We start from the raw sequence: 22222 nt of genomic DNA, 5'->3' as shown, positions 1-22222 counted from the left end.
GTTTGCCCAGAAATCTCAAGTAGAAGATGCGTGGATGAATGCTGATCTCAGGGAAGTAGCAACGCCAACTGCAGCTCCCACTATGGCCTTGTCTTGGTGAGTTGTGTGAGAAAAGTTGGCGTCTCTACAATGGGTTTTCCCCTCCATCTTGTGTATTTATAGGTTATGACAAGTTGTGATGCCTCTGGGAGCACATCACAGACATTAACATTTACAGAGTAATACAACCTGAATAATTTGAGAGCGATTCTGTTCTCCAATCCCCAGGGTCTTATCTTTTTATACATTCTTTGTACGTGCAGACAGTATCATGGGCAGACACTGCAGGTGATTGTCACTAGATAAAATGCATTACTGCTATCCTAATATCCCAGAGTGTCCCCCTGCCGTCTTTGTTGTGAAAGCGCTTGCATTGTATGTGCTCCAACCCCTGGTGCGTTCATTTTTATTCTCTTGGTATACTACCTCAAGTTGGCTTAGTTTTATTGTTATTTTTTAAATCTCCATCAAAATATCAGTCCTTTGGGATGGAGAGATGGCTCAACAGTTGAGAGTCCCTGCTATTCCAGAGGTCTAGGCGTTAGTCACTAGCACCCACACGGCAGCTCACAACCATCTGAAGCTTTAGTTCCAGTGGCTCTAATGCCTTCTTCTGGCCTCTGTAGGTACCACACACACACACGTGATGCACAGACTTACATGTAGGCAGAACACCCATTGCATTAAAAAAATGAAAACAGGCAGTCCTTCGTTCTACAGGCCCTTAATCGTCTGCTTAGAAAGGCAATACAGTCAAGAAAACAGGATTTAGAAGTCAGAGTCCAATCGTGCCACTTGCGTGCAATTACAGGAAGTGTTTTGGTTCCACACTTCTCCATCCACAGAACACTCACTGCACACATGTTTCAGACAAGGAATGAAATAAGGTAGGAAAAAACTGTGTGAGTTTTCCTTTCTACGACAAACAGAAGTGCTAGTTCTCCTTTCCCTGGGGAGCACCACCCCACATACATATGACCTGTTTCATTCTCTGAAGTTCGTTCTTGCTGAAGGGCCTTGCTCGATAATAACAGCAGAGATCCAACCCTCGGCAATGGGAGACAGGTGCTCACGTGACACCTTTGAGTCCCTGTGCCTTGAATAGTATTTTACATTTTATTTTTTCACTTTCCTTCTGGGCTAGCCTTCCCCATCCCCAAGGTTCACTTTGCTTTTTTGGTCTTTTTTTTGTTTGTTTGTTTGTTTGTTGTTTTGTCGCAGTAAGATTCAAGAGACTTGAAATACACACTTTCCAAAGTATACATCTATGTCTATGGCTATAACATCCTGAAGCCACCCATCCCCATCTTGTCTAAAGTATCCTTGTGAGCTTTCTGTTCTTTGAAGAGAGCTTAGAACTATCTTTGGGGGCACAGGTCTAGAGACAATTACATTAACGTGTTTACTAGTCTAGTCATATGAAGTTTGTCTGTCGAGAGACTTTATTTGTTGTTTGACCCAACATTTCTCTACCTTCTGGGGTATTCAAATGCCTTCTTCTTAGATGCTCCCTAACCACTTACACCAGGACACTTCCTCAGCTGAATCTGGAATTCTGAGGTGGTTTTATTTACCTTCTCCTTCATAACCACAGATACTATATTTCATTTGAACTCTGGAATATATTAATATTTTTCTTCCTACACATGTTCCACCTGAGTTCTGATGTAGCTACAAAGAGATCAGCGTTGCCAGGACCTGCTCTTATGAATTTCCTTGTAAAGAATTAAAAAATCTGTCTTCTTTTTGCACATATCAGGGCCCTGTGAGCGACATCTTCATGTAAGGGTGGCTCTGTGTCACTGGAGCATTTCAGCAGGCCTGGGTCTGCTTTAGTGTGGGTGATGAGGGATCAGTTAACACTGAGCTATGTATGCATTGTCAGCTAATCCAGTGACTCTTTTGACACCGTTTGTTCTGTTGGGTGCTGTATAGATGGGACTTAGCACAGCAGAGCTATGAAACCCTCTAGGCTATCAACAAACACCAACATTCATCTGGGGGACACTTTAGGTTATATTGTACAAAATCAGCACACTTTCTGAGTAATAGACTCCACAAACAGATAGTTGGGTTTAAATGAACTACAATGATTTCAAAACAGTCATAAAGTTCTTTGGTGTAATCACTAAGTAGATATTTATTGAGCATACACAAAATGTATAATTTGAATTTTTTGTCACTGTACAGTTTTCTAAATATAAATATATAATGGCTTTATGGTCGCAGAGCCCACACACTATACAATTTGTTCATTTATGTGCAACTGCCGTTGGTTTTTGCATCAGCAAAGGAATGCAGTCACCACTACCTCAATAAATCTTAGGACATCCTAGCCAGCCCACGGTGAAACCTTACCCATTTTTAACTGTCACCTCCCTTCCAACACTCCTCCAACATCCAGATCCTAGCAACCAATGACCTACTTCTGACTCTATGGATTTGCCTGTTCTGGACGTTGCCTCTAAATGGAATCCCATGTGCTCAAGTTCACACAGCATCCCTCAGCACGTGACTTGCCTGTCGGCTTTCACTTGTTATCTATTCCCCCGGCCATCTATATTATTCAGTATATCAACGCTCCATTCCTTTTTAGGACTGAACCGTGCTCCATTGCGTGGATGGCCAAGTTTTGTTTTCCATTTGTCAGTTGCTGGGTTCCAGTTTTGACTGTGACGATGACCATGGTGTGGGTGTTCACAGACTGTTGTACAGACATGGGTTGCGGCACTCTTGGTACACAACTAGAAGTGGAATCGTTGGGCTGAGGCTTAAAGGAACTTAAGGCTTCAAAACCAGTTCTACCACTTTACATTCTTGCCAGCAGTATATGAGGTCCAGCTAACACTTGTTACTGTCTTCTGATTTTTTTTTTATTTTTTTTGTCTTCTGATTTTTTTTTTATTTTTTTTGTCTTCTGATTTTTAAATACTGTTGCTTTAAAACAACATACTACACGGTGGGCTCTTCTAAAGTTAAGATAAAGGCAGAGCCAGGCATACATAGTTTCTCTCTCTCTCTCTCTCTCTCTCTCTCTCTCTCTCACACACACACACACACACACACACACACACACACACACACACACACACACACACACTTGATCCTGGCACTCAAGAAGCAGAGGATCATGAGTCCTAGGTCAAGACGGGTCATATAATGAGACTCTGCCTCAAAAAAAGAAGGAAAGAAAGAAAAGAAAGAAAGAAGGGAGGGAGGAAGGAAGGAAGGAAAAGAAAAAAGAAAGAAAGAAAAAGAAAAGAAAAATTATATCTATAAAGGAAAATAGCAGTATTCAAAACACAAAGAAAACACCACCCTGTAACTCTGCATGTGCCATAGGAGCCGCTCACTGTTCTCTCCAGCCTCTTACTCCTCTTTGGAAACTTGTGGTCCTCTGGCATTCGACCCCTCTTCAGCCATTGGATGCAGTTTACTGTGATCCTTTTTGGCATTCACTTCCGCTTTGGTACCCTATTGTTTGAAATCAGATGAACCCAGGCTTAAAGGGTGTATCTGTCACTGTCCAGACATTTGACATTAGGTATACTCTTGAACTACTCTGAGTCTCAATTTGAGAGGCAGTGTTGATTGAGATCTGCATGTGGGTGATGGAGGATGACCGAGAAGAACATTCTATAAAGCTCTGGGTGCAGTGGTTGGCCGCTAATCTGCATGCAAGAAATATTAGTTCCTTCCCTTTATCCAGAATCCTTAACTTGAGTATCAGCACAAAGGAAGGGTCAATCATTTCCTCCTTCTGTTTTTCTGTCCCCACCATCCCCAAAGGAGTGTGCATCTACAAACCTATGCACACATATTCCAACAGGTGCAGTGTTTGAAAATAATATATGGTGTGTACTAGCACTGGAAAACATCCTGCTGAATCTGTATTTCATCCTAGCTCTCCTCCCAATGTTTTGTAGTGAAATTTGAGGTTCCAATGAATGAACCATGGTAGTGGGAGGCTCCTAGTCACCTCTTGTGTGGTCTAAACTTGATTTACTAGAGGAAAGAAGTAGATAACAGACACAGCTTTCAACAATACCTTTTATACAAATTCTTTGCTGTTTGCTTGCTACAGAGACTGTCTATAAGCACAGCACTGTAGTAGCCTATGCCTGGTGGGACTGCTGGAGATCCATGGGCAACTTTGAAGTGTGTGGTCCAGGAATCCAAGGACTGGCATTACTCCTCCATCATTTAAAAAAAAAATCAAAATTTTAAGTTCTAAGTTTTGACTTGATTTTTCCTTCTGGTTGCTGTTGCAAAATACTTTGACAAAAAATAACTTAGGGAAGAGGGATTCATTTGGCTCACAGTTCCAGGTTATAGCCTATCATATCAGAGATAGCGGAGAAGTCACAGCCGTGGAAGCTTGAGGGTGCTGGTCATATCACATCAATATCAGGAGGTAAGGGCAAAGAATGCATGTGTGCCAGTGCTCTGCTTGCCTTCTCTGTTCTTACACAATGCAGAGTCCCCTGCCCAGCAAATGACATCACCCACATGGGTGGCTCTTCCCATCTCAATGTATAGAATTAAGATAATGTCCCCAGGCATGCCCATAGACGGGCTAATCTAGACAATCCCTCATTGGGACTGTCTTCTTGGTGATGCTAGGTTGCATGAAACCGGTAGTTAACTATCATGGTATACAAGGTCAAGTGTCTCACTGTGGTATTTTCATGCAGATATCTCATAAATTTTCTTCTATGCCACTTCTATGCCACTAACCCTCCTTGCTCCCACCTTTCTTTTCCCAGTTTTTCCTTCTGTGTTCCTGCCATATACATTCAGTTATTCTCTCATGTTCCCTCCTCCCTTTAGATCTCTTCCTCCTCTCTCATAGACCTCTTTCTAACATACCCCCCCCATTTAAATCTAGACTTCACATATGAGAGGAAGCATGGGGAATTTGTCTACATTTCGCTTATTTCATGTAACATAATGATCTCTAGCTCCACTTTCCTACATATGTAATAATCTCATTCTTCTTTATAGTAGAATGAAACTTTCATGTGTACAAACACATTTTCTTATCCATTCATCTAGGTATCTAGGCTGGTTTAATTTCTGATCTGACATGTGTAGCAAAGCAATAAATATAGATGTAACTATTTCTCTTGGGTACGATGACTTAGAATCCTTAGGTATATACCTAGGATTGCTAAACTTATCAAGCGGTAGTTATGGTTTTAGTTTTTATTTCCACAGTGGGTGTTTCCGTTTACACCCTTACCAGCAATGGATAAGGCATCCTCTTTCTTCACGTCCTCACCAACATCAATAAATATTTTTTTTCAAATAGAGTTTTACACTGTAACTTATGCTGGCTTGGAACTCATATATGCCCTAGGCTGGCTTCAAACTTGCCAACTGCTTACCTTTCTGCCCTCCTCTTTTTAAGCATGTTTTTGTGAGAATTTCACACTTGAGGAACTCCCCTCTGTAACTCTTCCCATGTTTCCCCAGTCCCTCTCAAGCTCATGGCCTTCTCCTCTTTAATTATTGTTGTTACATGTGTGTATGTGTTTAATATAATAAACATGATGAGTCCATTTAGTTTTGTTCATATTTACATTATTTGGGGCTGGCCACTTGGAAATGGGTAACCTATCTGTGGGGCTGGTCCCTGGAGAAGACAGATTCTTCTTTTAGTAGTCGTTAACTGTGTATAGCCATTAGCTGTTCATCCAAAGGTGGGATTTTTCCAAGATTTTTCCCCATCTACTTTGGGACGTTGGCTGGTATTGTCATTGTACAGGTCTTGTCAAGGTGACCACATTGTTAAGATTTCAAGGGTATGACTCCTTATGACATACAAAAGACACAGGTTGGTCCTAGGACTTTCCCAGTCTTTCCACCCCTCTTCATGATGTTTCCTTAGCCTTAGGTAGAGGGATTGTGCTATAATGTACCCACTGGGGATGGGGGGTCCCCAAATCTGTTGTTCTCTTCATTGTAAGCTGTTGGTGGATTTCTGTGATGGTTTCTGTCTATTGCAAAGTGTCTTTGATGCAAGATGAAAGCCACACTTACTTGTGTGTATGAGGACAAGTATTTAAAATGCAGTTGGAAGTTATGCTGGTTTGGCAGGAGTAGGTTTTCCTCTCAGGCCCATGACCACATTGAGTTGACTAGGTTTACGGTACCAGGCACAAACTTTTTCACATTGACTGGGCCTTAAATCCAATGAGGTGATAATCTACCTTCTTGATGAATTATCTTATTGTTCTCCCTATGAGATCCATCTGAGAAAACAGAAATAATAAATGGCTATCACGTCTAGTCACTAGGAAAATCAAATACTACCTGTATATTCCTGGCACAAAAAGAAAACTTGAGGCTTAACTTATTCAAGAATACTAATAAGTGACTAACTTGAGGCTTAACTTACTCAAGCAACCTTGAGAGCACTGAGGTTGTAACAGAGGTTGAACATCTCACTACCTTGACCTCTCCAACACTCTAACAAATGAAACAAAAAGAGCAGCTCTGAGCTCTGATGAGTCACAGGTAATAAGAAAAGCGAAGAGAAAATAGACTTGTCAGGGTGTCATGTGAAGATCTGGAAGAGCCTCTGGGTTTCTGAGTCATCTCTCAGTGATTCAACTCACATTACCCTTCTCCTCCATCATCCCCCTCCTCTCCCCACACATACATTCTGATTCAGAAAGGGAAAAGTTCTTTAAGGCAGCTTAGTCTCCCATTTTGTCCTTAATTTGAGGTCAGAGTCAGGAAACAGACAACAGGAAAAAAACCATTCCACGTGCCAACCAAATTGACCCTAAAATCCTGTTGTGGTGATAAGTCCCCGGCCTGCTCCGCGGCCTTGGAAATGTTCAGGGAAATCTGTCCTGCCTGACGCCCTGCAAGAATCATGCCGGAAGCAAGACGGAAGCCCCGAGGCACTCCACCCCAACTTGAGTTCCCAGGGACTCCTTTGTCCCGATTATGGCTTTCTAGCCTTCATGGGATTTACTATGACTGCTTTTAAGCTTCTGGGTGCACCAAGGATCTATTGCGTTTAGAAATAGCAATTTAATAAGGCCTGGACCCACCACAGCTCTTCCATACTCTTTGGGGATCTGTCCCTGCGTATTCTGAGGTAGAGTTGAGTTCCATGAGGGACCAATGATGCTTTCTTCAAATCAGAGTAGGAAAAATAAGTCAACAGTTACAATGTGAATAGGATCAAATTACTGACAAGTCTAAGACCTTCCCAGTGTTTGCCTTGTAGCAAGATGCGGGCAAGTTTGCCAAGCCCTTGGGGTCTGAGTCCTGCTTCAAGGCTGATTTTGTGGTGCAGATATCCAGGGCTCCACTGGTGCTAGGTGCTCTGTCCCTTTTACCACCAACATAAAAGGAACATTTTAATGCCAATATGGCCTCCTATCACTACTGTGATCTGTCTAGCTTGTCCTATCTACTTGTAGCCTTGGTCCTGTCTTTTCAGTGCCCACAGCTGTGAGACTCTTCCAATACTAACACTAGGAAATTTTTAGTCTTGGTCCTGTGAATGAAGGGCAGTTGGGAAAGGTGGTCAGACACGAGAGCTGGCCTACTACCACCATTATGGCTTCAATCCAGGACTGTAGCCTACATTATGAAAAATTGCTTTTAAATAAGAAAACTTGATACTTCGGAAGTAAAATTCAAGCAACTGAGACTCCTTTTTTCTGCACACTCACACAAATCTTCTACATTTCCATTTAGCCAGCTCAAAAATCAAAAAGTCCTATTGGTGATGGAATAATTTGCAAGCAACAGTTAAAACTTGATGTAAATAAATGTGTACCAGCTATCCAATAGGGAAAGACACATTTTCTTATATGTAACTCTGGGATAACTCTAGGCATGATACTTCAAGTTACGCAGGCTGCATGAAAACAGTTGAATATTCTCCTCAGTCTGGAAGAAAGAAATTCACTCAGAGGAAAGCCTACTTTGAAGTCCACTCGCTGTTAGACTTTTGCTTTAACATGCAGGAACTGGGTCTGTCCTTTTTCATTTCAGTATTTAGAAACAATGATGAAAATAAATTGGCAGTCTGGAAATCACTCTGCAGTTCTTGGATGTGGCTTTTGACTTTGTCCCTCTCAGTGCCATCATCCTCTCCACTCCATTCCCAGAGATGTTTGCTGAGCCACCAGCATCTATTGCATAATGCAAAGCCACTGAATAGTGCTGGCTGAGGGTGCTGGCCCTCCAAAGCCAAGGGCTTCTCTCTTCAGGGCTAGCTGGTCCATCGTCAGCCTCACCAGCCAACTTCCATCATACCCTTATCAATGAACCATACCTCAGAGACTGTAACAGTGAAGCTACCCATTGCTTTTGCATGTGCCATTGATAGGAGCATGGTTTGTGCGTCTATAAGCAGAACCTTGGGAGTGATTCCGTTGCACTGATGGAGCCCACCAGTAGAGTTGAAGTCTGAAAGTTGGCACCCAAGTATAGTAGTCCTTCTGCATAGCGTAACGGAGTGTGTGAGGAGTGCGAAGTTACCATAAGGATTATATTGTGGTGTTGAGAAACAATCCTCGTGGCAAATATGAAAATATGGTGAAAGTAATTGAGTTGATTCATTCATGTTATTATCCACTGGGTAAGTATTTACCACACAGCTACTGTTTGCTACTCAGCCCTCTGGTCCTGAGAACCCAACAGCATACAGCTGGGATTCTTGCCCTCTGCTTACCTGAGGGTTATCAGGAGAGGCAACTTGAGGGAACTTGTAATTACTATAGAACTTATCAAACATTATTTTGAAAACTTAGTTGGGCATACATATTGGGGGGACTAATGTAGAGAAGGAATCTAGAAAGCTCTTCAGAGGGAGATGACGTTTAAATCATACCAAGAAGAATAAGCAGGAGCTGGCCCAGTGAGATCATTGCATCAAAACTCTGTCTTTCTTTAAAAGAATATAATTATATGGCTGGTTAGCTTTCTTGATGAGATTGATTATAGACAATCTCATGTGGTATTATGATACCTACAATTATAATTTTCCACTTCAACAGTTCTGCAACCCTGTAGTCATGGCAAATGAAAACAACTTGGTTATTTGCTTTGCTAAATATGCCTTTTAGTAGGACATCTTGAAAAGTATTGGAAAAATATTCTCTAGTAGTATCTGATTTCCCTGAGACTTTCCTATTTGTCCTCCAAGCACTAAACACACATAGTCAGTTCTTTAGGGTAATGGTATCATGGTTTCTTGTTAAGTGGGAGGCCCTCCTGCTTCTAGAGACTTCAGTTACAATGAATTAATCTCTCCTGGCAAAAGTTGGTGGGTTTAGGGCTGTCTTCTAAACTGTGAAGAGCCTCTAAGTGTTCCTCAATCACAGGCATCTCATGATTGAAACCCTAGTGTCTCTGGATGGTCATATCATCTCAAAAGGCAAGGTTGAATCTTCTCACAGGAACTAAGAGACAAAGTACTGCTATGACAGGGGTTGGGGATGTGGTGTTATTTCTAAGTCCCTGGTCTCCTAGGCCCAGTGCCAGTGTGATTGATGTAAACAGGGATGGGCAATAATTCCAACCAAGAAGTGAGTGAATGTACACTGTCTGCTTCCACTTGCCCACATTTTATGGCTAGGATTTTGATGAGGAAAATCCAAGCAGCCTCTCATCACTTAAGGCAGTATTTGTTAGATGGGCTCTTTGAGAGAGCATCTGAGGAGTCGTTTGGTTTAATTTTCCCCAAATAATTCTTTCATTCTTTCTGTTGGACCCAACTGGGCTTGTTGATTTTTTTAAAAACTTTTTATGATTATTTTTGAGTTTCACATCATCCCAGTGCCACTCATCTCCCTGTCCCGTCATATCAGCCCTTTGCCCTTGAAATCACCCCTCAAAATAAAACATACCACCGCCACAACAAAGCTTAGAAAACATCTCATTTGTGAAAGCTGTGGTGTGTCACAGTGTGTCCCACAGCAGGCCCCTCTGTCCACACATCTTCATTTGCTAATGTTTGTAGCTGGCCTTTGCTACTTTGAGGGTCCTTTTTTCCCCTACCCTTTATCCTCTCAGTTTCACTCCCTATCACGAGAGAGAGAGAGAGAGAGAGAGAGAGAGAGAGAGAGAGAGAGAGAGAGAGAGAGATCTGTAAATCTAATTTTCTTTTTGTTTCTTCATTGACCACAACAACTAATAAACCACAACCATCAACCCTGTCTCTCGGGACCCTAGCATTTATATACCTGCTGAAAAGTTCCCAGAATTCCAAATGTCACACAGTCACGGAAACTATCTGCAGCTGGCAAAACCACAGCTCTGCTAGAGCCCGAGGCAAATCATAGTCAGCTGCTGTGAAGCAGCCCCATACCCCACACCTGGGATTAAAACAGAAGCATTCTTATGATATTGGTCTTTTTTAAAAAGAAACAAAAATTTCATAATTCTTACTACAAATGTTTATTGCAATGAGTCATTGGTGTGGTTTGAGATCTTTGGCTTCTGTGATACCATCAACATTGGATCCTCTTTGGGATTCCTCCCAGTTATTCTGTTGTTGCTATGGAGGTCCCACAGCTTGAAACAGCAAGACCTTTTAAAGTGTCCCAACCATTTGCAAATGATATAGATTTTGAGGTGGGCCGATTCATTGCCCTGGATCTGAGCCTGGGTGGTAGCTGAACTGGTCAGCCTGCTGGCTCTCCCTTTTCTGCACCCCCAGGGTGAGCTCTCCAGCACTGCTCTGGCCAGGCCACCCAATGCTGCCATCAGTAAGAGGCTGGGTCAGCTCTCATGCCCTCAAGGTGAGCTCACCTACACCTCCAGAACCAGTTGCACTCTGCTGCCCAGTCAAGGTGTGGAGCTTACTCTCCTAAGTGCTGTAGCCTGTGAAGGGCTGGGTGGTTCTCACACCCTTGGTGCTTGTTCACCCATGCCTTTGTCATAAGGTCCATGTCTTAGTCAGGGTTTCTATTTCTGCACAAATATCATGACCAAGAAGCAAGTTGGGGAGGAAAGGGTTTATTCAGCTTACACTTCCACATTGCTGTTCATCACCAAAGAAGTCAGGACTGGAACTCACACAGGTCAGGAAGCAGGGGCCGATGCAGAGGCCATGGAGGGATGTTACTTACTGGCTTGCTTCCCCTGGCTTGCTCAGCTTGCTCTCTTATAGAACCCAAGACTACCAGCCCAGGGATGGCACCACCTACCATGGACTGGGCCCTCCGCCCTTGATTACTAGTTGAGAAAATGCCTGTAAGACTGGGTTTCATGGAAGCATTTCCTCAAGGGAGGCTCCTTTCTCTGCGATAACTTCAGCTAGTGTCAAGTTGACACATAAAACCAGCCAGTCCACACCAGTTCCACTGTATTGCTCAGGTGAGGTACAGAGCCTGCTCTCCTGAGTGCTACAGCTAGTGATGGGGCAGGGCTAACTCTCCCACTCTCATGACCCAGGCCCAGTTCTCCCAGCTACTCCAGGTCGCAAGGGGGTGAGGGGGTTGAGAATGATCCCCATAGGCTCATATGTTTGAATGCTTGGTCTCTAGTTGGTGAAACTGTTGGGAAGGATTAGAAGGTGTGGCCTTATTGGAGGTGTGTCACTAGGGATGGGATTTGAGGTTTCATAGGCCCACATTATTATATAAGCCTGATACTGATCCCCCCACACGCACAGACACACACATGCATGCACATGCATGCACGCTAATGCTTGTGGATCAGACATGAACACTCAGGTACCTCCAGTGCCATGCCTTTTTGCCTCCTGCCAGGATTCCTGCCATGAAGATCATGGACTCCAGCCACTGGGACCTTGAGTTCCCAAACTAACTAAATATTTTCTTTTGTAAGTTGCCTTAGTCACGGTGTTTAGTCACAGCAGTAGAAAAGGAACTAAGGCAAAGCCTAAATGAGACCATGACTCTGGTACATGGTAACTGCAGATGTACACTTAGTGCACTGTACAAAGGCCTAATGGGCAAGCTAAAGTCCAAGTCCAAAGCTAGCCAAGAGGGGAGGTGCCTTTGCATCCCTTTCCCACCCCGGTGGGGGTCCCATCTTGTAATTCATACAAAGGCTCTGTATGGACTAGCTGCTGCCTTACTCAATTGTGTTTGAACTCATGTTTCCAATTAATGCTATGACTTAAAGAAAGAAACACGGGCAGGTCCATGTAGTTGCTTTTTCCTCGCGTGTTCCATCCAAATCCCCTGCTCTGTGGGCTGCACGTTTTCTTCTACAAAATATGTTTCAGCTGTTACATGGCAATGTTTTTACCTGAGAGCTTTCCAGATAAATGGCCACCATCTCCTATGGGAGATACTATCCACATTAGGCTCAGAGTATCTGCCAAGGTTGTCCTGACTCCATGTTCACATGCCTCGCATGGCCAATTCACTTTACATGTGATGCTGTACCAGATTCCAGGGCCATATGCTGTTTCTCCCTGGAATCCATCCTCCCATCAGCATTTGACTAAGTCAGACGCTGCCAATAGTTGCTGGTAAAGCACAGTTCCCCCTCCTGTCTGGCTGCAATATGGCCTCTACACTCCAAACTAACATCTGGTGGCTCTGCATGGATTTAGCAAGTAACACATCTCCCTGCCTTGATTTACAGGAGGGTTTAGAAAAAAAAAACCCAAACAACCACCCTTCCAACACTCATTTATCAAATGCTTATCAGAAACTTACTCTACATAAGGCTCTGAGCCAGCTTTGAGGACTATACAAATCCGGAGAAAACGGTCAGGCATTTGGCATCTCATGTGATCCACGAACGTGGGTGCTTTCATATTGGGGTGGCATCAGATCATTTGCCTGGAGTCAAAAGATCTAGGGGCCTCTTCCTGTGTTACAGCACTGAACCAGTTTCAACCATTTCCTTTCTCCTCCATAATCAGAGAAGTGGCCAGGACCACATCTGAGGATTTTTAGGTCCCTGAGTGACTAATGACTATTAACAAAGGAACCTTTTATTGCTAAAGAAGTCATTTTGGGGATAGACATGAGGAGAATCATTGGCAGAAGACTGATGAGAGCAACAGTGATTCTGGAGGGCAGGCAATACTCAATCCCTAGGACCTAATAGTAGAAGGAAAGAACCAACTGCCAAAAGTTGTCCTCTGACCTCCACATACGCACTGTAGCATTTGTATACATACCCCACCGCACAAACAAACATGCAACAATAACAAAATATCATAAAAAATAAACAAGTGTGTACCACTGTAAGACACTAGCACTAAGGTTTTATTTGGTAATCATATTCAGAATCATTCAACTCTACTGTAAGAGGAATCATAAGACTTTTATGGTGATTGATACTCTCCAAAGCACTTTTCACATATTTTCTGATGCGATGCTCCCAGCCACCCTATAGGCAAGGCTGTATTATTTCTCATCCGAGTTAGGAAACTAAGGCTTAGAGGGCTTAAACGACTTACTCAAGACCACCAGCTAGCAAGTGGCCAAGCCAGAATTCTAGCCTGGGTGTATCTGGTTGCTATTCCTGAACCATATCCAAACTGCCTGCACACAGTAAATCAAAGAGGGATACATGTGAGGGAGAAAAGCATGTTACTTGGTGTTCGGATGCTGGCTGGGTATTTGTGTAGAGATTGCTGCATGCCGTACGTGATGTTGCAATAGACCTAGAGTGGGCCAGACCCTGCTCTCAGCATTGAGGTGTGCGTTGCAGGCAAATTGGAGGCAACAACTTTTATATCACCCTGGCCCATAACTTACCCTGCCTGCTAAAATAGACAGGTACCTCCCGTATGTCTGTTTGTTTGTCATGGCTGTGTCATTGAGATAGTTTAGCTACTATAGCTGCTGTGGCTACAGAGCAATCTTTCATGGTAGTTCTGGGAATTCCTTAGACTAGTGTTCTAAAAATTAAAAACTGGCATGTAAGCTCAGTCCAGGCATCTGCGGATGAGGCAAAGGACTCACAGAGCAGACACGATTGCAATGGTCCAGACTGACTACAACATCCAACTTACCCAGAAGAGACACTACATCCCAGTGCCCCAGGGATTCCCCATACAAATTCAATCACCGTGTCTAGGCCCAGGGCCTAACACTATTGTTTTGCAAGGACAATTCTCTCTCAGCTAATCCCAGTATGCAGCAAAGTTCACAGTCTTCTCACAACTGCACAGCCAGGAAGCCACACTGGCTCAACTTTAATGCCTTAGACAAACTCGCTTTTTCTTAGGACATTGTAGAAGTGAAGAATGGGCTGGTAAATATCAGAGCTGGCGTGTTTGTAGCATGCCGGTGATTGCTATCTATAACTGTTCAGGTGGAGCCCTTAGCTCCCCGTTCCCCACAAAGAACCTGCATTTGTTTTTGTTTGCCTAAAGATGGAGGATCTTTCAGTGTCTGTTTGGTGAGGTCCCTGGCATTGTCACTCCAGGTATTGAGCATGTAGTGACATTACTTATCAAGTTTCTATGGAGAGTCCACTCTATGCCTGGCATTGTCCTGACTCTGTAGCTAAAATAGAAGTAAACAGAGTATGTGAGTCTCTCCCTCCCAGAGCTAATGAATGACCTGAAGACAAAACACAGTAGGTCAAACGCTTCAGTGTCCGGTTGCCATGGGAACTTGTTTTTTATTCATTTGCTCTGGGCCTTGTCTGTCCGAGAGGATTTATGGCAACAGAAACACATAATGAAGATGTTAGGATATAAATAAGAAACAGAGATCAAGACTGGGGAGTGTATAAATTAGAGTGCCAAGGGCAGAAGAAGAAAAACTCATAGCTTCACAAGTCATGGAGAGCCACTTGGACTCAGCTTCAAGTTTAGTGTTAGGTGCCTGGCAGCCATATTGAGCGGAGAAATATGGTTAGTTACATAGTGTTTCCTGTCAGAAAGCTAAAGACAACCGGTTCCCTGGGGGAAGGAAAGGCTTTCAAAACACTTGGCTTCTGAGAGAGAACCTAACATCTAGCTTTATACCGCCTTGAACAATATTCCTGCAGGACCGTGAAGGCGGACGGAGATAAGACAGTGTGGTGTCGCAGCCTGCACTAAGAGCAAGAATGGCAAACTAAGGTTCCATTCATCAGATGTACGTACAGCAGGAGTAGGTGGTCAGATTTGGGAGGTAGTCCAGGCGCATCCACAGCTGGAACACCTGGGAAATAGAGGGTGGGACCCCGATGATAATCTTCATTGTCGTCATTTCTCTCCACTGAAATTTTGATATGGCAACTGGCCACAACTTTTTGTTTTCTGCTCTAAGGTTGAAGGGTAAATATTCCAGGCTGTGTGCATGATGTAATTGTTTATACCCGAGGCCAGCAGATGATTTTTGTAGAGAACTATATAATAAATATTTTAGGCCTTATACACTAAGTGATCTCTGCCACAATTATTAATCTCTCAAACTATAGTGTAGAAATAGCCACTGACAATTTCTAACTGATTGGGCATGGCTGTGTCCTGATAAAATTTGATTTAAAAAGGGGTGAGGGGTGGACTGACAAATTTTACCTATAGGTAGTCTGTTCCCAACATCTGAAACAACCTAAGAAAAACAACAATAAAAACAAAGGGGAAACATATTATTGTTATTTTTTTTGGGTGAAATAAAGAAATGCTAAGAAGCTAGGAAAGTATTGTTTAATAGTGACTCTGGCCTTACTGTTCTATTCAGAATAAAAATGATTCATGCTGGAAAGAACATGGCTCATGTTTGGACTGCAAATTTATTATGCTTATTGGAAGAAACATGCATACCTCAAGATAATCTAATTTGACTACACATAAAAATAGCACTCATATGGGGTAGTAGCTCTGTTTCTTGTCCCTAAGACCAATCAATACCTAAGAAGAAGCAACTTAAGGGAGGAAGTTTGATTTTGGATCACGGTTGCCGGAGATACAGTCCATCATGGTGGGGAAGGCATGACAGCAGGCACGCAAGGCTACTTGCTGGGGAATGCTGGTGCCCTGATTTCTTTTTCCCTTTTCCTATTTTAATTAGTTGGGATCAAAGCCTATAGGATGGTGCCACCCACAGGTAGAGTGGGTCTTTCCTCCTCAGAGAATCACCTCTGGAAACTCTCTCACAGATGCATTGAGAAGTATGCCTCTTAGGTAATTCTAAGTTAGTCAAGTCAACAATGGATGTCAGCCTTACACGTGGATATGACATTGCAATGTAAGGGTAAGAGGGTTCTGAAAAATCTTGCATTCCATGTAGAAACAGAATTGTGATGGTGCTTGCCTGTACTGGCTTCTCAAACAACACTGATTCCCAGTTGAACCCTTATGGTTGGTGCACTAGGAAAGAGAGATGGTGTGAACTATTCCCAGAAGGTGGATATATGTTATTCACTCCATTACTACCTTTGCAAGGTCAAAATCTCTTCCTTCCTACTGATTTCTAATGGTCTTCTATGTCTGTGGCATGCAGTATAGCCAGAGGGAGAGATTTTATTTATAAAGGCTTAGTTATGAACTTATTACAAACTGATGATTCAATATGACCTGAAATCCGTATATACCTCCTAACTGGCCTAAACCAACCCAGGAGGTTCATTGTGTGAGGCAAGCTATCTCAAAGACTTGAGTCTGGGAAAGGACTGGAAAGAGTAGCCCCAAGTTATTTGGCACTTGTAAAGAAAGGTGCGTCAAGTATTCTTAGGCTTAGAATTGCTTTTAATCAACTAATAGATAAATTATATCACTAGTTCTGGGAGCTGTCAGTGATATACTGGTGTGCCTGCCCCATATTGTGTCAACGAGAATGTAGGGTTAGACATCAGTAACAGGTTTGAAAGCATCGGTGAAAACATCATTGTGAGCATAGCTGTGGGACTTCCAGGGGTCTGTGGTCAGTTTGAATGTAGTTTTGCAGCAGGTATTTTCTGGATAATAGGAAATTCATTCTTTTGCTCCATTTGTGCTTTGGTTGACTGTTCCTCTCTCTAGTGGCAAAAGCTAAGAAACAGGTTTTGATGATTGAAACAGATGACTCCAGGTTTATGAAAAACATGCATTGTATCTTTGCTTTCATATACCTAGGACATAGCCTAGTGCTTACTCCAAAGGGACACTTTTGGGTGTTAATCCAGTAAATAAAAACTAGGACTTGGTTGCCTGATTCCCACTGGTTTGTGTTAGATATTTCTAGAAGAAACAAAAGCTTTGTGTCTGGGATTTGATACAAAACTTTAAAAGGCAGAAAGCCATGCTGATGGGATCAGATGCCCTCCTGTATCAGATGTGGTCAGGTATGAGATGGGGTAAGAAACTTTCAATTAGATTTACATAGCAGGGATGGTGTGGTTTTAGTAATGGACAGATCATAAGTAGCAGGACTAGGGGCCAGGGACATTTTAATTATAATTTATTTATGGAAAATGTCTGACATCAAGGTCACCTAAAACTTTTTTAAAAAGTAGCAACCACCTCTTCTGGGCAGTAGAGTAGAGCTAACCCTGGTGAGCTAAGGGCATGAAGGAAGGGGGATGACTTTGCCCCTTGCCTCCAGCACTGAGTGAGCTAGCCAGGGCAGAGATGGATGAATTATCATAAATCATCCTGGTGATGAGGATGCAGGAGAGCTTGCAGGCTGACTAACTCAGCTACTTCTCAGGTCCATATCCAGGGCTTGGGTCGGTCCACTGCAACATCTACCCCATTTATGATCTCCTGGAGCACACAAAAGGTTTAGCCCTGTAGATCCAAAGCAGCAGGATCTCCATAACACAGGGCAACAGCAAGATATCCAAGAGGAATCCCAATGAGGATGCAGTATTGATGCTGTAGCAGAAACCAGAGGCCTCAAACCAGACCAATGACTCATTGCAATGGACATTTGCAAGCAAAGAAGTATGAACACACTGTGACATACTACAGTTCCCATGGCAAGATTTTTAAAAGTTGTATTTTATTTTCTTTTGGGGAGGGGCTGTAAGGGTGGAGGGCAGATATGAAGGGACTAGGAGATGAGTGGGATTGGGGTACATGATGTGAAATTCACAAAGAATCAATAAAAGGTTTAAAAAAAAGTAGCAACTGGCAGACACCTATTTCTCCTCTTTCTTCCACTGGTCGCTCCAAATACTTTACTGATCAGACTTACTTTATTAGCTGATTTATATTCCATCAGAAGTCAGAATATGATCTTGTGACCATAAAAATATGGTCATATTTTAACTATCCCTATTACTAATGAGAAAAAATACATAGAATAGGGATGTGATGTTCTAGGCTAAAAATGTGAATGTTGGACATCACTCACTGCATCTGGTTATAGCTCTGTCTGTCCCCAAACTGGGGACAGCACTTCTAGGTAACAAAGCAATGGTCATCTGAGAGGGTGGAACAATACTCACACCCTGTGAGGGATGAGGTGGCAATCCTGAGGTAGAACCCATCACTGTGAGAATGGGGAAGGGATAAAGCTAAGCCAAAGAGTATACGGAGATAACCGTACCCTTAAAATGAGATGCTTCTACTTAGCATGTTGGTACACACGTGTAATACCAGCTCTTATAAGTTGGGGACAGGGTCTTGGGGACAGGGCCAGCTTGGGTGACATAGCGAGACTCAGTCTAAAACAGGGGAGTGGGCAGCACTCTTTTTTGCAACTTTTGCAAAAATTTTGCACCCAATTTATTGTAAACTTTTTATTGCAATAGATAATTTGCATAATGCCTAATGCAACCAGGTTTGGAAGGGTGACACCCTGGCTTCGGGAACATTTATTAGATAGCGTCCTGTCCCTGTCTTCTCTACTATTTTTTCAAGTCTAGTATCGCTGGACCCAGAAAGTCTAAGCATATGTTCATAGTTTGGCCCTTCAGTATCTGCCAACGTTAACCACAAAACAACAGAAATAGAATCAAGAAACAAATGGATAACCTCAAGTAGCTTTGGGTCTACCACAGTGTTGTGCTTGGGTGAGCATCCAGAGCCAACTGTAAACAGGCATGGCCCTGACGGGCTTCGGTGTATAGAACTCTTCTGATTTCTGCAGCATGTGTTAGATACCACCGCCGCTGTATTCTCTTGGTAACTGGGCCATTTGCGATGTTCTTTGCCTCAGGGCCTGAGGATCATCTTTTCGGATGCATCACGGCTTATATTCCGGCTCAGTTCCTCCAGTGGTGTTCGGGCCACCATCAGACTGTATGCGGAGAGCTACGAGAGGGATCCCAGCGGTCACGATCAGGAACCACAGGTACAGGATCAGAACTGTGCTCTTGGCACCGTACATGTGTCTTCCCCTTTAGAGCACCCCATAGGCCTTTGAAAGGACATATTGATTACGTTAATGGGAAGCAAGTTGTGTGTGACCCCAAACAAATGTAATGCATTCATTGAAGTGTGGATCTTTTCTGTGGATCTATGCCAGTTTCAGGACAGGATTTCCCAAACAACTTGTCTTCCTTCAATGTTCTGGGTGCTAATAAGGAAAAGGCACATTGTATACATAAGAAAAGCTGAAGTCAAATTTGTTGGATCCTTTATTGTACACACATAACTTATCGATCTTTGGGTGTTAGGAAAACCCTGAATTTGGACCATGGCATTGAGGTGTCCATACAAACACCACTCTGGGCTTCCTCTCTCAAACTGAGGAGAGGAACACTCGGGCCTGTTTCAGCACAAACCACTGTACCTCTGCACTTACTAACACTGCAGACAGACTGGCCAACAGAAAGAACCCACTCTGCCTTTGAGTGCATCGGGATGCTCCTGACTCCATGGTCTTCCTTTAGATCTTGTTTTGCATGTGCTCCCCAGGGTAAAAACATTAGCCACACTTCCTTTTGGAAAAGTGGAAGGGGAGAAATATAGGCTAGTTCTCATCCTATGGTTATTCAGAATTTCCCACTATAATCTGTCACCATTGGGCAACCCCCTTCTCTATTAGTAGTTCAGTCTATTCAGGACGCCTTGCTTTGGGGAATCTCAAAGAACTTGGTCATCACTGTGTTGTGAATTCTTCTACCTGCTCCCAGAACTCAAAGACCTGTAGGAGCAAAATTATTCCAGATGGGGAAGTAGAGGCCTGAGAGGCATTCTCAGAGTGACAGGGGCATGAGTAAGGGAGAGCCCATGCTCAGCGTTTAGTCTAGCCTTTCCTCTCAGGATTATGAGATTTCCATGCCTGAGGTTGGGGGCAGCAGTCATGCTTTGCCAAAAATAATTTTTCGGTGAGCACATTTCAACCAAGATAGTACCAAGACATACAAGAATTAGATGGAGACTTACGTTGTCTTTCCAAATAAAACTGTCTGCTACACCTCGAGTTGAGAACGGGGAAGAAAGGCAGGAGCTGCACACTCGGCGGGGAATGATTTTCCTGGCCTCCACACCTCTGAGTCATTCTGACTTGAGACTTATTTTTTTTTCTTAGCATTTCCCCCCTATTTGCACAGGTCAAGTGGTTAAGACACTTGCTTATTTTTTTTACTTACTTCCCATGCTAGGCTTCTTCCAGGGCATTAGGCCTTCTATATACAAATGAGGTTCCAAGGTGGTCCATAAAAAGCAAATGGCATTTCTGACACAGGTTTTTCTTGAAGCCAAAAATTCCCCAGAGGCCTGCTTTTAGATGGTTGTGTGGGTAGGCAAAACATAAACAGGACTTGTTTTAGTTCCCATTACTGCCTATTTTCCACCCTGTTGGTTTACAAATTTGCCAGTCCGAGTAGGAAACCCTTTCTTGGTGTTGTTTTTCAGATCTCAGTCATTTTCTCCTCTTCCAATACAAGCAAGAGTCTTTCCCCAGGCCCAACTCGATGGGGCTGAGTACATTTATTTTAGCACATGATCTAGCTAAAAGTTCTGTATTAAAATAGAATTCCTGATTAAAATAGCACATAGCATTGACTCACTGACTGAAGCCCTATTGCATAATACATTGGAATCATGATATAATAGTCAAGATTTAAAAGAATTCTAACCTCATAAGGGAAGGAGGGGTGGAGTAAAGGAGAAGGGGGGAGAGGGGAAAGAAGGGAGGAGAGGAAAAGGGAAGGGAGGGAAGTCAGGCACAGTGGCTTACCCACATTAACCACTGTTTAGATCCATCTAGGCCCTTCCATGGAGGTTTCAAGGTTTCAGGGAAATGTCGCTTCTTGGCACAAACGGCTCTTTCCTTCTAAGAATTCCAAGAGGAAAAGGCATTGGTTAACCATTAGCAGAGATAAAGATATGACACTGTGAAGCTGCTGGGTCACTCCTGACAAGCGGCTTAAAAGGCAAGGACTGGTTTGTTCATCCTTAGAGTCTACAGCTTCACTTCTGTCATCTGGATTGCAGCGAACACATCTCTGTGTGAGAGTGCATGTGTGAGAGTGCATGTGTATATGCACAAGTGCGTGTGCACACACACATATACACACCACACACACACCACACACATACACACACACATACACACATATACACACACAAACACACACACAAACACACACCACACACATACACACACACATACACACATATACACACACAAACACACACACAAACACACACCACACACATACACACACACAAACACACACCACACACATACACACACACAAACACACACATACACACACAAACACACACACCACACACATACACACACACACCACACACATACACACCACACACACACAGCACACACACAACACACACACACCACACACCACACACACCACACACCACACACACACACACCACACACCACACACACACACACACACCATACACCACACACCACACACACATACACCACACACCACACACACCACACACACCACACACCACACACACACACACACACACCACACACCACACACACATACACCACACATACACACACGTACACACACACACACACACACACACACACACACACCTTACCTGTTAAAGTCCTCTCTAGTCTACACTTCTGTTAAGTAACTGTGTATGTTTAACCCACCCCAATGCTGTAGGGTTCTGGTCATTTCGTAGGAGAACAGCGTTCCCTTCAGTTCCTTTATTGGTATCTATTTCACTTTGCACATGAATTGTTTCTTTCTCCGACATTTAAAGAACAAGAATGAGGCAGCTTTAAACATCCAGACTTGTTACCTGGAGGAGGAAGTGTTCAAATTAACCTAGTGATTTCACTAGGAAACCCAGTGATGTAATCAGTAGTCCTGCTACTCCCCACCCCTACAGCTACTCTACCCTACAGCTAGAGTTTCG

General features: G+C 43.2%; 1 protein-coding gene across 2 annotated transcripts in view; it reads left to right on the top strand.

Moving 5' to 3' along the window:
* The window catches only part of Pgm5 (phosphoglucomutase 5), a 187773-nt gene that overhangs the window by 142454 nt on the left and 23097 nt on the right, over nt 1-22222 (top strand). For both annotated transcript variants that reach the window (NM_001191953.3, XM_087588861.1), the window contains 1 exon segment: nt 19080-19214. In NM_001191953.3, coding sequence (NP_001178882.1) covers nt 19080-19214 — 135 coding nt within the window.

Source organism: Rattus norvegicus, chromosome 1 (genome assembly GCF_021556685.1).
Source record: "Rattus norvegicus strain SHRSP/BbbUtx chromosome 1, alternate assembly SHRSP_T2T, whole genome shotgun sequence".
NCBI lineage: Eukaryota > Metazoa > Chordata > Mammalia > Rodentia > Muridae > Rattus > Rattus norvegicus.
The sequence above is the reverse complement of the archived record's forward strand: the minus strand, read 5'-3'. Positions and strand labels throughout refer to the sequence as shown.